A 15,316-nucleotide genomic window follows, 5' to 3' on the forward strand; every position below is an offset into this window, starting at 1 on the left:
TGAACAGGAGCCCTCCATAAATGAACTGACTTGTCTTCGTGCAACTTCAGTATGCCTTGCCAAAAAACAGCTGTTCAATGAAGAGGATCCTCAGAGATCCTATGTATTACACAACCTCCGTAATCTTACCCAGTTAACAAAACACTTAACTGTCTGAAAATTGCAGGAAGATACATTCATTTACACACTTTCAAAATCTAAATATTGCGTCCTCTCAAATGATTTGATGCCATGGGTAAAGGTCAAAACCCTATTTAACCTACGAAAGCTTAATAAATGTGAGGTGCGTCTTCTCACTCCGATCACAGAGCCTTACGGCACTGATATAATCCAGATGACAGAAATTGAGACTAAATGCCATTTGAAAGGCCACTCGATTAAATGGAGCTCAACAGCCGGGTTACGGGCTAATCAGGTTTGTAAAACCATATCCTTTGACTTAGATTAGAGGCCTGGACCACCTAATTGCCCATGAGGCAACATTAACACAATATATTGGGTCAGATGGCGATCATTTAAAAGAAATGTGTTTAAACAAGGTCCTTTTTCGGCATCACTAAAACGGTGTAAACCTCAGTGCCATTGACTGGCACAAGTTTCTTAACTATATCTGCAAGCTACTTAGATGAGGACATTTCATCTAATTGATTTATCATGTTAACTTACGGTAAACCAATATCTAGAATTTGTCATTTCATGGAAAATTATAATGAATTATAACGGTTTTTAATCAAATATGACACATTCATCATTCAGAATGTATGTCCTAATAACTTCTTGAGTTTTCCTAGTATGCCTTAAATTCTAAAGGAGAGGTGGTGTACATTAGTTTAAAGGGGGACCAATGATGCACTCCAGAAGCTGCCTTTTGAAAATCGGTTAAGCCACATTTGTGGTTCCCAGAGATACAAAGACAACTTTGGCCGTGGATGAAACCGGATCCTTCCCTGGTAATCTAGCTTTTACCACAGAACGTCTCAAAGTGAAATGGAATCATCTGTGGGACCCAGCGACCGACGGTCCAAGCACAGGCTTTGGACTTATGCTGCCTGCTCAATTCTGATGGAGCGGGGCCCTGCCAGCTATCGCTTCTGTGTCCAAGTCCTCTTGTTTTCCCGTTTCGATTCAACAGCTAGTTTGCTTGAGGACACGGGTTTGTTTCGAGGGCACAAGCTGGCCCCATGACACTACCTTATCTGGCTGCCCCAGCATGCATAGCCATGCATTGCAACACAGTGGGAAGCGTTCTGCAGTCGAAACAACCTAAGTGCCTGCAATGACGGATCCAATTAAAAGAGGCCTCAATCGGGCTTCATTAAAAACCAAATGACACAGCTGGTTGGTAGAGTTGCCTTTGGGGAATGCCTCTTGTTTCCCTATCCTTTACAATCATTGACGGCTGCAGGGGGGGCTAGATGGCCAGTGAGACGCAGGTGGCAACCTAGCCCAGAACTTCCTGGTGGGTCCTTTTCTGAAAGCCAGGATGGGCTTTAGACCTGTAGGGCCCAGGTTGGATCACTCCTACACAGAGCAGGGGACTACGCCTGAGGCTATTTCAGAAAGCCATTGAAAGAGAGCATGTGTGGAAGAGATTTGAAGGAGGGAGAAAAAAAAGAGATTGTGGGAAATAGTAATCTGCAGAGGTCGTCGTGGCGATACAGAGGGATTCCTTGCCTTTATTTTGCTCAGGCAGTCTGTCGGTCATGGGTGGGTGGATACTGCCGGGGCCTGGCTCTAAAAATAAAATCCCTGGCTTCCAGTTGACACATTAGCCTTGCTGTTTGCGTTCCATTATCACAGTGTTCGGAGACAGAGGGGACACGGTCTCAGAGGGAATCTAGCGTTCGGAACATTAGGCCTTTTCTGGGAAACGTGGAACACAAAGCGGATTCAGGAACATTTGTGAAGTGAATTTGAGTCGACCTAGAAATGAACTTAAAAATAAATAAGTACAGGTTTTTGGGGGGGGGGGGGCATCTTTTCAACAGAGGACTCAAGGTGTGAGTTCACCACAGTTATTTCAGTACCCTTTCAATCGGGTTCCTGCATGCCCCGTTAGTTTTGTCAAGCTGTATTTTTTGGGAGTGCAACCATAATGACTATATTGTCATAATGAATAAACTAAAGCAGCAGCAGAAAAAGCAATAATGCTACTAATGATGCCAATTACCTGAGGTGGTTAAGCAGAGGTTGGAGTCGTTCATCAGACTGCACTGCCGGTAGGGAGCGGGCTGTCAGCTGCAAAGAAAAAAGGGCACCACATGAGAAACAGTAGCACATCAACATGTTTGGAAAACATCAGTGAACATTGCTGAAAGTTGCTGCAACAATTGAATGTTACTGTAATAATACTTCAATCTAAAAAGCAGAGGATAAAGCTAAGGTCTTACAAAGTTTAACACCCTCACTGAAATTACATCACTCCATGGCTTATGGAGAGAGGCAGTGTTATTATCCTTGCCAGTTGGAAGAATTGGGACACCAACCCAGCGATGGTGATTAATGTTTTACACAAGAGATATTTTATGAAACTCAACCACGAAGAGCCTTTTATCCCTCTCTGCACAAATTACATAATTCTCACCCTCAATTTTATTTACGAATATCCCATAAGCATCCGACTTGGGAAAGCTTCCACTTGGAAGTTTCCGCACCAAGCTCTAACGCGATTCAGTCTTAAAACATGTTTATAAAATTGAACAAGCAAGAAATGCCCCAAGAAAGTCTTAAACTTCCTCGGGCCTTTAGAAAAGACGCAGAGATGCTAAACTTAGAAGGTATGGATCCAACGAGGTCCAAAATGGCCACCGAAACAATTAAAGCACATACAGATATTTCGCCCTGCAAGGATCATCAATTAATGCTGAAACCAGCGTGACAGGATATCTGTTTAGCGGAGCTAGAACAGAGACAATGATGAAGAGACGTGGCATTGTGAGCTTGATCAAACTATTGAAGCGGCGACAAATTGGATACCGTGGCCAGTCCACTGTGCGCTTTTCAGTCAATTGATCATCGCCTCCAGATCATATGCGGTACCTTTCAGAGATTAAGAGCCAGACGTAAAAAAAAAAAAAACATGACGCTGCAAACTGTAAAGGATGTCTTGTCTCATGGCGCTGGAGACAGATTTACTGACACATGGGTCAGTGTTCACTTCCTTTGTACACTTACCTTCAACAGCTGCTCACCCCATTGATTGATTCATTTTTCATGTTTATTGATCAACTGCATGCTGGCATTAAGTATAAGCATTTAAAAAACGTAGGCCTTGCTGTGCAGGTACAATTTAAGCATACTAAACATATATTACAAATTCAACAATCATGATATGGGTTTTCTGCTACCGACAATGACTATTTAAAAAAAGCCTATGTTTTTAATCTGATCAGATTTCTCAATCCAAAAGGTTAATCAGAATAGAACAATTGGGCTTGCTTGACACCTCAGCCATAAATTGATACCGTACAAATGTTATTGCATCCTAACAACTGTAGATGCAAGAGTGAAAAAAAGACACTGAAAACAGAAAAATATTTTTGTCTCTTGAAATCAAAAATGACTGAGCGGGGTAATGTAGTCAGATGGGGATCCAGCTTTGAATTTGACGCTCTTTTAATTACACGCTTTCTGTGACATCCCCTCACTGTCCTTGACGGAAGAGAATCGCCATTCTAATAACACACAACAGCCACAATGGCACACTTATATGGGTGGAAGGAAAGGGTCCATTACCCCATTGCAGCGGCTGGTGAACCGGATAATTGCCACGAACGACGAATGGGAGTGACTCCCAATTTCTGAAGTCTAGCAGAGTGGGGTCAGCCTGTCCCGTTGTAGAGGAGCCAGACAAAAGATAAATCTCATACACTGACCGGAGAAGGACAGTGTCCTCCCTCCCCAGCTTCATTACCATGACAATCACGTCCTGCTCTACTTTCTGCACATGGATATTTGATCCTGATTGGATACCGGATTGGACTCCGATCCTATTTTTGCAAAGCCTCCCTGCCACTTCATATTTATTAAATAATATATATCTTCATGAAGCCAAAGCAGAAGGACTTGGCTGTGTAACAACGACAATTGCTGTAAAGCATGCCTATCCGTGGAGTCAACTATTTTAATAAAAGGGAAGAGGAAAACCGTGCAAAAGTATTTCAGTACTCTACCAGTTTAACTTGAAGACGGCTTTGACACTTGTCGGATGTGGCAGGGTTTACAAACTATCACGGATTACAAAAGGGAAACCCAGCCGCAAGCTGCCCAGTGACACGAGCCTACCAGACAAGCTAAATTCCTTCTATGCTTGCTTTGAGGCAAGTGACAACCATGCATGAGAGCACCAGCAGTTCTGGACGACTGTGCGATCTCGCTCTCTGTAGCCGATGTGAGTAGGACCTTTAAACAGGTTAACATTCACAAGGCCGTGGGAGCCTGATGGATTACCAGGACACGTATTAAGAGCATGCACTGACTAGCTGGTGAGTGTCTTCACTGACATTTTAAACTCTCCCTGACCCAGTCTGTAATACCTACATGTTTCAAGCAGACCACCATAGTCCCTGTGCCAAAGAACGCCAAGGTAACCTGTCTAAATGACTATCTCCCCGTAGCACTCACATCTGTAGCCATGAAATGTTTTGTAAGGCTGGTTATGGCTCACATCAACATCAACCCAAACACCCAAAATTCACTCCAATTCGTATAGCGCCCCAACAGATCCACAAATGACGCAATCCTTTTTGTACGCCACACTGCCCTCTCCCACCTGGAAAAGAAGAACACCTATGTGAGAATGCTGTTAATTGACACCATAGTGCCCTCAAAGCTCAACACAAAGCTCAGGACCCTGTTACTGAACACCTCCCTCTGCAACTGGATCCTGGACATCCTGACAGGCCACCCCCAGGTGGTGAAGGTAGGCAAGAACACATTCACCATTGTCATATTTACAGTCGTACGTGGCCACGCACGACTTCAACACCATCATTACATCTGACGACACGACGGTGGTATGCCTGATCACCGACGACAAAACCGTCTATAGAGAGGAAGTCAGTGACCTGAAAGACAAAGGAGCTGATTGTGGACTACAGGAAATGGAGGTCTGAGCAAGTCCCCATTCACACCGACAGGGTTGTACAGTAGTTGAGTAGGTAGAGAGCTTCAAGTTCCTCTGTGTCCACATCATTAAGGAATTAACATGGTCTACATACACCAACACAGTCGTGAAGGAACGGAATAAAAATAAATAAAATAACCTCTACCCCGAGGAGGCTGAAAAGATTCTGCATGGCCCCTCAGATCCTCAAAAAGTTCTACAGCTGCACCATCAAGAGAATCTTGACTGGCTGCATCACCGCTTGGTATGGCAACTGCTTGACATCTGACCACAAGGAGCTACATTGCCATCCAGGACCTCTATATCAGGCAGTGTCAGAGGAAAGCACTAAACATTTTCAAAAGACTCCAGCCACCAAAGTCAGACTGTTCTCTTTGCTCTCACATGGCAAGTGGTAGCGATGAAACAAGTCTGGAACTAAATAGGACCCGGACTAGCTTCTACCCCCAAGCCATAAGACTACTAAAAACAAATAAACTAAACATGCAACAATTCTAATGGCTATAGTGAGTTAGAGTTCATAAGAAAATCGGTCAATTTAAATAAATAAATTAGGCCCCAATCCATGGCCCACCCACGTGCTGACATGGGTGGGCATAGGCCCACACACTGGGGAGCCAGGCCCAGCCACTAAGAATGAGTTTCCCCCCCCACAAAAGGGCTTTATTACAGACAGAAATACTCCTCAGTTTCATCAGCTTTCGGGGTGGCTGGTCTCAGACGATAACGCAGACGAAGAAGCCGGATGTGGAGGTCCTGAGCTGGCGTGGTTACGCGTGGTCTGCGGTTGCGAGGCCGGTTGGACGAACTGCCAAATTCTCTAAAATGACGGAGGCGTCTTATGGTAGAGAAATGAACATTCAATTCTCTGACAACAGCTCTGGTGGAGATCCCTGCAGTCAGTATGCCAATTGCATGCACCCTAAAAACTTGAGACATCTGTGGCATTGTGTTGTGTAACAAAACTGCAAACATGCTGGTCAATCAGCTTCTTGATATGCCATTCAGGTGGAGGATTGATTATTGTGGCAAAGGAGGAATGCTCTCTAACGGGTATGAAAACAAACTTGTGCACAAAATTGGAGAGAAATAAACTTTTTTGCATATGGAACATTTCTGGGATCTTTTATTTCAGCTCATGAAACATGGGACCAACACTTTACATGTTTCGTTTATATTTTTGTTCAGTATCGTTAGGACCACAATGGAAATAATATTTTAAGCTTTGCGTTATCCTTGATGGTTTTCTAAAATTGTATGTGGATGCGTCACCGGCTGGAGCGCCTTTATGAATGAATGTGTGTGTGTAAACTCAGCAAAAAAAGAAACGTCTTCTTACTGTCAACTGCGTTTATTTTCAGCAAACTTAAAATGTGCAAATATTTGTATGAACATAAAATTCAACAACTGAGACAAACTGAACAAGTTACACAGACATGTGACTAACAGAAATGAAATAATGTGTCCCTGATCAAAGGGGGGGTCAAAAATCAAAAGTAACAGTCAGTATCTGGTGTGGCCACCAGCTGCATTAAGTACTGCAGTGCATCTCCTCCTCATGGACTGCACCAGATTTGCCCGTTCTTGCTGCGAGATATGTTACCCCACTCTTCCACCAAGGCACCTGCATGTTCCCGGACATTTCTGGGGGGAATGGCCCTATCCCTCACCCTCCGGTCCAACAGGTCCTAGACATGCTCAATGGGATTGAGATCCGGGCTCTTCGCTGGCCATGGCAGAACACTGACATTCCTGTCTTGCAGGAAATCATGCACAGAATGAGGAGTATGGCTGGTGGCATTGTCATGCTGGAGGGTCATGTCAGGATGAGCCTGCAGGAAGGGTACCACATGAGGGAGGAGGATGTCTTCCCTGTAACGCACAGCGTTGAGATTGCCTGCAATGACAACAAGCTCAGTCTGATGATGCTGTGACACACCGCCCCAGACCATGACGGACCCTCCACCTCCAAAATCGATCCCGCTCCAGAGTACAGGCCTCGTGTAACGCTCATTCCATCGACGATAAACGCGAATCCGACCATCACTCCTGGTGAGACAAAACCGCGACTCGTCAGTGAAGAGCACTTTTTGCCAGTCCTGTCTGGTCAAGTGACGGTGGGTTTGTGCCCATAGCGGACGTTGTTGCAGGTGATGTCTGGTGAGGACCTGCCTTACAACAGGCCTACATGCCCTCAGTCCAGCCTCTCTCAGCCTATTGCGGACAATCTGAGCACTGATGGATGGATTGTGCGTTCCTGATGTAACTCGGGCAGTTGTTGTTGCCTGTACCTGTCCCGCAGGTGTGACGTTCGGATGTACCGATCCTGTGCAGGTGTTGTTACACGTGGTCTACCACTTCGAGGACGATCAGCTGTCCGTGCTGTCTCCCTGTAGCGCTGTCTTAGGCATCTCACAGTACGTACATTGCAATTTATTGCCCTGGCCACATCTGCACTCCTCATGCCTCCTTGCAGCATGCCTAAGGCACGTTCACGCAGATGAGCAGGGACCCTGGCCATCTTTCTTTTGGTGTTTTTCAGAGTCAGTAGAAAGGCCTCTTTAGTGTCCTAAGTTTTCATAACTGTGACCATAATTGCCTACTGTCTGTAAGCTGTTAGTGTCTTAACGACCGTTCCACAGGTGCATGTTCATTAATTGTTTATGGTTCATTGAACAAGCATGGGAAACAGTGTTTAAACCCTTTACAATGAAGATCTGGGAAGTTATTTGGATTTTTACAAATTATCTTTGAAAGACAGGGTCCTGAAAAAGGGGCCTTTCTTTTTTTGCTGAGTTTATGTATGTACAGTGGGGAGAACAAGTATTTGATACACTGACAATTTTGCAGGTTTTCCTACTTACAAAGCATGTAGAGGTCTGTAATTTTTATCATAGGTACACTTCAACTGTGAGAGAAGGAATCTAAAACAAAAATCCAGAAAATCACATTGTATGATTTTTAAGTAATTAATTTGCATTTTATTGCATGACATAAGTATTTGATACATCAGAAAAGCAGAACTGAATATTTGGTACAGAAACCTTAGTTTGCAATTACAGAGATCATACGTTTCCTGTAGTTCTTGACCAGGTTTGCACACACTGCAGCAGGGATTTTGGCCCACTCCTCCATACAGACCTTCTCCAGATCCTTCAGGTTTCGGGGCTGTCGCTGGGCAATACGGACTTTCGGCTCCCTCCAAAGATTTTCTATTGGGTTCAGGTCTGGAGACTGGCTAGGCCACTCCAGGACCTTGAGATGCTTCTTACGGAGCCACTCCTTAGTTGCCCTGGCTGTGTGTTTCGGGTCGTTGTCATACTGGAAGACCCAGCCACGACCCATCTTCAATGCTCTTACTGAGGGAAGGAGGTTGTTGGTCAAGATCTCGCGATACATGGCCCCATCCATCCTCCCCTCAATACGGTGCAGTCGTCCTGTCCCCTTTGCAGAAAAGCATCCCCAAAGAATGATGTTTCCACCTCCATGCTTCACGGTTGGGATGGTGTTCTTGGGGTTGTACTCATCCTTCTATTCCTCCAAACACGGCGAGTGGAGTTTAGACCAAAAAGCTCTATTTTTGTCTCATCAGACCACATGACCTTCTCCCATTCCTCCTCTGGATCATCCAGATGGTCATTGGCAAACTTCAGACGGGCCTGGACATGCGCTGGCTTGAGCAGGGGGACCTTGCGTGCGCTGCAGGATTTTAATCCATGACGGCGTAGTGTGTTACTAATGGTTTTCTTTGAGACTGTGGTCCCAGCTCTCTTCAGGTCATTGACCAGGTCCTGCCGTGTAGTTCTGGGCTGATCCCTCACATTTCTCATGATCATTGATGCCCCACGAGGTGAGATCTTGCATGGAGCCCCAGACCGAGGGTGATTGACCGTCATCTTGAACTTCTTCCATTTTCTAATAATTGTGCCAACAGTTGTTGCCTTCTCACCAAGCTGCTTGGCTATTGTCCTGTAGCCCAACCCAGCATTGTACAGGTCTACAATTTATCCCTGATGTCCTTACACAGCTCTCTGGTCATGACCATTGTGGAGAGGTTGGAGTCTGTTTGATTGAGTGTGTGGACAGGTGTCTTTTATACAGGTAACGAGTTCAAACAGGTGCAGTTAATACAGGTAATGAGTGGAGAACAGGAGGGCTTCTTAAAGAAAAACTAACAGGTCTGTGAGAGCCGGAATTCTTACTGGTTGGTAGGTGATCAAATACTTATGTCATGCAATAAAATGCAAATTAATTACTTAAAAATCCTACAATGTGATTTTCTGGATTTTTGTTTTAGATTCCGTCTCTCACAGTTGAAGTGTACCTATGATAAAAATGACAGACCTCTACATGCTTTGTAAGTAGGAAAACCTGCAAAATCGGCAGTGTATCAAATACTTGTTCTCCCCACTGTATGTATGTATGTATGTATGTATGTATGTATGTATGTATGTATGTATGTATGTATGTATGTATGTATGTATGTATGTATGTATGTATGTATGTATACATGTATGTATGTATGTATGCATGCATGTAAAAATGGTCTAATAAATTCAAATCACTCAACTAAATAGCTACCCGGACTATCTACATTGACCCTCTTTCCACCAACTCTTGACTTATCACATATATATACTGTTGCCTCGTCACTTTACCTCTAACTTTAAGTACATATCTACCTTGTACCCCTACACATCGACTCGGAACTGGTAGCTTGTGTATATAGCCAAGTTATCGTGACTCATTGTGTATTTATTCCTTGTGTTATAATTTTTCTCTCTGCATTGTTGGGAAAGGCCCATAAGGATGCATTTCACTGTTGTTAACAAGGCATGAAACAAAGAAAATTTTATTTGATCTTAAAGGGATACTTCGGGATTTTGGCAATGAGGTCCTTTAACTACTTCCTCAGAATTAGATGCTAACACTAGTTAGCATTGGCTCCCGAAACCACCTCAAACTTCCTTCATACTGGACACAGACATAAAAATGGTATCCACGAGTTCATCTGACTCTGGGGAAGTAGAACAAGGGCCTCATTGCCAAAACCCCAAAGTATCCCTTTAACATTTAAGTTTCATAACAATATGAAAGGTTCCAGTGTTTTTCTGGCAAACAATTATGGGTGGAGGGAAAACAACATTAATCAAAAGGTCCAATGCAGCCGTTAATCTCAATATCAAATAACTTCTGGGTAAGAATGAAGTGTCTTATTATGAAAAATAGCTTCTTAGCAAAGAGCATTCTCTCAAGAAAGAATTTTGTTAAGATTGTCTGGGAGTCTGAGTGGGGAGGGGAAAACTGAAAACAAGCTGTTATTGCCAGAGAGGTTAGGAAATGTTTCTTATTGGTCTATGAACTGGTGATGTCACCAGGCAGGCCAAAACTCTATTCCACTAAAACAGGCTGAAATTTCAGATAGTCTTTTCAAACAGTGCTTACACTAAAAGGGAATTATCATAATTTTCACAGTATTATTCAGTGTGGAATTGTATATAAAAACACCAGCGAATCCCGTTTGACTGTACTGGGCCTTCAAGAAAAAACATCTAAACATACATTTGGCTTGCATATCACAAGAGCACTTTACGGTGCAATTTTACATATTCTGTGCAAATAACTGTGTTAAGCATTTAAGTACATTAAAATTCCTTCCTGTATTATATTAACGACAATACAGAACTTCCCCAGGACTATAGTGTTGCACTGATGTTTCCCACATAAGCGCTTCCCAACACCCCTGGGCTGGTTTAATTATTTGCCCTGTGGCTCACAATAGTTTTAATATGACTGACACTATATGACCCTATACAATGTACAAACGTGGAAAATGATAGTCTGTGTTTCTTTCCGGTCAGTTATTGGACAGTAACTGTATTGACAGTTTAATGGAAAACACTTCAGTCTATTTCTGAGCAGAAAGGTTGTCATAATAACCTCAGCAATTTGAAGAAAAAAAACATGTTTCTACATGCCATCATCTACAACTTAATGGCGTAAATAGGTTGCTTTCTGAAGATAAAAAGCACTTGAGAGAGAACACAGGGAAAATGCCTGCGGTTCACTGGAAAGCAATAATACATAATGACAAGACAGCTCCACCAACAGGCCAAACTGTAGAAAAACAGGTTCTCAAGAATACCGTTTTTCCTCATCTTTACAATGATAATTGTGTAGTCTATTCAAATAACAGTCTCAAAAAATGTCATCACTTCAGGGTTTCAAGAAACGCTGACAGAATTGCGTTAGGCACTGCCCCTAAACTATTAGTATGAGGGACCAATGCACTGATCCCCATTGTGCCATTTGGTCGACATCCAGAGTCCATCTGGATACAGAGAGGGCTTGAAAGCCAAACTTGGGAGGCTTGTGAACCAGACTGCCTCTGAACTTGAATCCAACGTTTTCCTTCTAAGACTGACTGGGGTCATGCATCTGAAAGCAAATAAAGTCAGTTGGATATCTTAATGAGCTTACACACAGCGATAGTGTAATGCAACACTGGGGGAAGTTAAACTAGCCTAAGACCTGGTGCTGAATGGTGAGACTCCTCAACCAGCCAAGAGCACTATAGGAAGATTGATACTTCAGTGGCACTGTGAAAGACTGCATGCTTCATAAATGAGGCAGTTACAACATATGTCCCTCATTAGCCCTGGCTCCATTTCGTCATCAGCATGGATCATCTGTACCTTGGACTGGCGCTCCATGGAAACAGCTTGCCAAGCATAAGCACGTAGCGAAAGGGGGAGGAGGTGGAGGAGAGGGGTGAGAAAGATGGGGAGTGAGTTGGGGCGGTTTCCAAAGTTACTCATCTCTAGAGCGTTGGTCAATAAAGAGCGTCTGTGGGAACGTCATGACATCCCAGCTGCCTACGTTTGCAAAGGTCGACATCACATTGACTTCACAAATGGCTCATTTGCATGCATCTAATGATTCCCTAGTCAGCGGTTCTCCAGGTTTTAAAGACTTTTCTGAAATGGTGAAAATGTCACAATCGCAGCAAAAAAGGTTACGTGTCAAGAAACACCAATTCCCTTTAGAGAAGATCTTGGTTTAGAAGCTCTAGTAAAGAGATCTTTCAGTAAATACATCTTAAGGACCTTTACTCATTTGACAAAATGACAAGCAAAGAACATGGGACATTGAGTACGGTTACATGCACGCAATACGATTGTGGATATTCAGATATACAGTTTACAGTTTACATACACCTTAGCCAAATACATTTAAACTCAGTTTTTCACAATTCCTGACATTTAATCCTAGTAAAAATTCCCTGTCTTAGGTCAGTTAGGATGACCACTTTATTTTAAGAATGTGAAATGTCAGAATAATAGTAGAGAGAATGATTTATTTCAGCTTTTATTTATTTCATCACATTCCCAGTGGGTCAGAAGTTTACATACACTCAATTAGTATTTGGTAGCATTGCCTTTAAATTGTTTAACTTGAGTCAAACGTTTTGGGTAGCCTTCCACAAACTTCCCACAATAAATTGGGTGAATTTTGGCCCATTCCTCCTGACAGTGCTAGTGTAACTGAGTCAGGTTTGTAGGCCTCCTTGCTCGCCAACACTTTTTCAGTTCTGCCCACAAATGTTCTATAGGGTTGAGGTCAGGGCTTTGTGATGGCCACTCCAATACCTTGATGTTGTTGTCCTTAAGCCATTTTGCCACAACTTTGGAAGTATGCTTGGGGTCATTGTCCATTTGGAAGACCCATTTGCGCCCAAGCTTTAACTTCCTGACTGTTGTCTATAGATGTTGCTTCAATACATCCACATACTATTTTGTGAAGTGCACCAGTCCCTCCTGCAGCAAATCACCCCCACAACATGATGCTGCCACCCCCGTGCTTCACGGTCGGGATCGTGTTCTTCGGCTTGCAGGCCTCCCCCTTTTTCCTACAAACATAACAATGGTCATTATGACCTAACAGTCCTACTTTTGTTTCATCAGACCAGAGGACATTTCTCCAAAAAGCACGATCTTTGTCCCCATGTGCAGTTGCAAACCGTAGTCTGGCTATTTTATGGCGGTTTTGGAGCAGTGGCTTCTTCCTTGTTGAGCGGCCTTTCAGGTTGTGTCGATATAGGACTCATTTTACTGTAGATATAGATACTTTTGTACCTGTTTCCTCCAGCATCTTCACAATGTCCTTTGCTGTTGTTCTAGGATTGATTTGCACTTTTCGCACCAAAGTACGTTGATCTCTAGGAGACAGAGCGCATCGCCTTCCTGAGTGGTATGACGGCTGCGTGATCCCATGGTGTTTATACTTGCATACTATTGTTTGTACAGATGAACGTGGTATGAAGGATGAACCAGACAATTTTTCTTTCTGGGGTCTAGGCTGAATTCTTTTGATTTTCCAATGATGTCAAGCAAAGAGGCACTGAGTTTGAAGGTAGGCCTTGAAATAAATCGGAAGCTTCTAAAGCCATGACATCATTTTCTGGAATTTTCCAAGCGGTTTCAAGGCACAGTCAACTTAGTGTATGTAAACTTCTGACCCACTGGAATTGTGATACAGTGAATTATAAGTGGAATAATCTGTCTGTAAACAATTGTTGGGAAAATTACTTGTATCATGCACAAAGTAGATGTCCTAACCGACTTGCCAAAACTATAGTTTGTTAACAAGAAATTTGTGGAGTGGTTGAAAAACGAGTTTTAATGACTCCAACATACAGTGGGGCAAAAAAGTATTTAGTCAGCCACCAATTGTGCAAGTTCTCCCACTTAAAAAGATGAGAGAGGCCTGTAATTTTCATCATAGGTACACTTCAACTATGACAGACAAAATGAGAAAAGAAATCCAGAAAATCACATTGTAGGATTTTTAATGAATTTATTTGCAAATTATGGTGGAAAATAAGTATTTGGTCAATAACAAAAGTATATCTCAATACTTTGTTATATACCCTTTGTTGGCAATGACAGAGGTCAAACGTTTTCTGTAAGTCTTCACAAGGTTTTCACACACTGGTATTTTGGCCCATTCCTCCATGCAGATCTCCTCTAGAGCAGTGATGTTTTGGGGCTGTTGCTGGGCAACACGGACTTTCAACTCCCTCCAAAGATTTTCTATGGGGTTGAGATCTGGAGACTGGCTAGGCCACTCCAGGACCTTGAAATGCTTCTTACGAAGCCCCTCCTTCGTTGCCCGGGCGGTGTATTTGGGATCATTGTCATGCTGAAAGACCCAGCCACGTTTCATCTTCAATGCCCTTGCTGATGGTAGGCTTTGTTACTTTGGTCCCAGCTCTCTGCAGGTCATTGACTAGGTCCCCCCGTGTGGTTCTGGGATTTTTGCTCACCGTTCTTGTGATCATTTTGACCCCACGGGGTGAGATCTTGCGTGGAGCCCCAGATCGAGGGAGATTATCAGTGGTCTTGTATGTCTTCCATTTCCTAATAATTGCTCCCACAGTTGATTTCTTCAAACCAAGCTGCTTACCTATTGCAGATTCAGTCTTCCCAGCCTGGTGCAGGTCTACAATTTTGTTTCTGGTGTCCTTTGACAGCTCTCTGGTCTTGGCCATAGTGGAGTTTGGAGTGTGACTGTTTGAGGTTGTGGACAGGTGTCTTTTATACTGATAACAAGTTCAAACAGGTGCCATTAATACAGGTAACGAGTGGAGGACAGAGGAGCCTCTTAAAGAAGAAGTTACAGGTCTGTGAGAGCCAGAAATCTTGCTTGTTTGTAGGTGACCAAATACTTATTTTCCACCATAATTTGCAAATAAATTCATTAAAAATCCTACAATGTGATTTTCTGGATTTTTTTCTTCTCATTTTGTCTGTCATAGTTGAAGTGTACCTATGATGAAAATTCCAGGCCTCTCTCATCTTTTTAAGTGGGAGAACTTGCACAATTGGTGGCTGACTAAATACTTTTTTGCGTGTAAGTGTATGTAAACTTCCCGAAATTCAACTGTAACAGTTCATTTAAAAACGTTAAAATGCTTTGGAAGAAGCACGATTTCCCTAATAATCCTGTTTACATGGAAATCAGGCTACCTGATGGAACCTAAATAAAATAAACGTTCTACCACAGTGACCGTGTTATTTTTCCAATGCATATTTGATTCAGATGTTTGTATGTGAACTATTTCTAACGTGCATACTTTCAGAACTCACTTCACACGCGCATAAGAGGGAGGCTTGTGCTACCGGTGCTAGC

The 15,316-nt window shown here is 43.1% G+C and overlaps 1 protein-coding gene across 1 annotated transcript in view; it reads right to left on the bottom strand.

Moving 5' to 3' along the window:
- prim2 (DNA primase subunit 2) overlaps positions 1 to 15,316 on the bottom strand; it is a 108,411-nt gene that overhangs the window by 39,105 nt on the left and 53,990 nt on the right. Inside the window, exon 8 of the mRNA XM_071393675.1 lies at positions 2,171 to 2,238. Within this exon, the coding sequence (XP_071249776.1) occupies positions 2,171 to 2,238 (68 nt within the window). The remainder of the gene's footprint in view (positions 1 to 2,170; positions 2,239 to 15,316) is intronic.

Source organism: Salvelinus alpinus, chromosome 3, assembly GCF_045679555.1.
Source record: "Salvelinus alpinus chromosome 3, SLU_Salpinus.1, whole genome shotgun sequence".
NCBI classification, from domain to species: domain Eukaryota; kingdom Metazoa; phylum Chordata; class Actinopteri; order Salmoniformes; family Salmonidae; genus Salvelinus; species Salvelinus alpinus.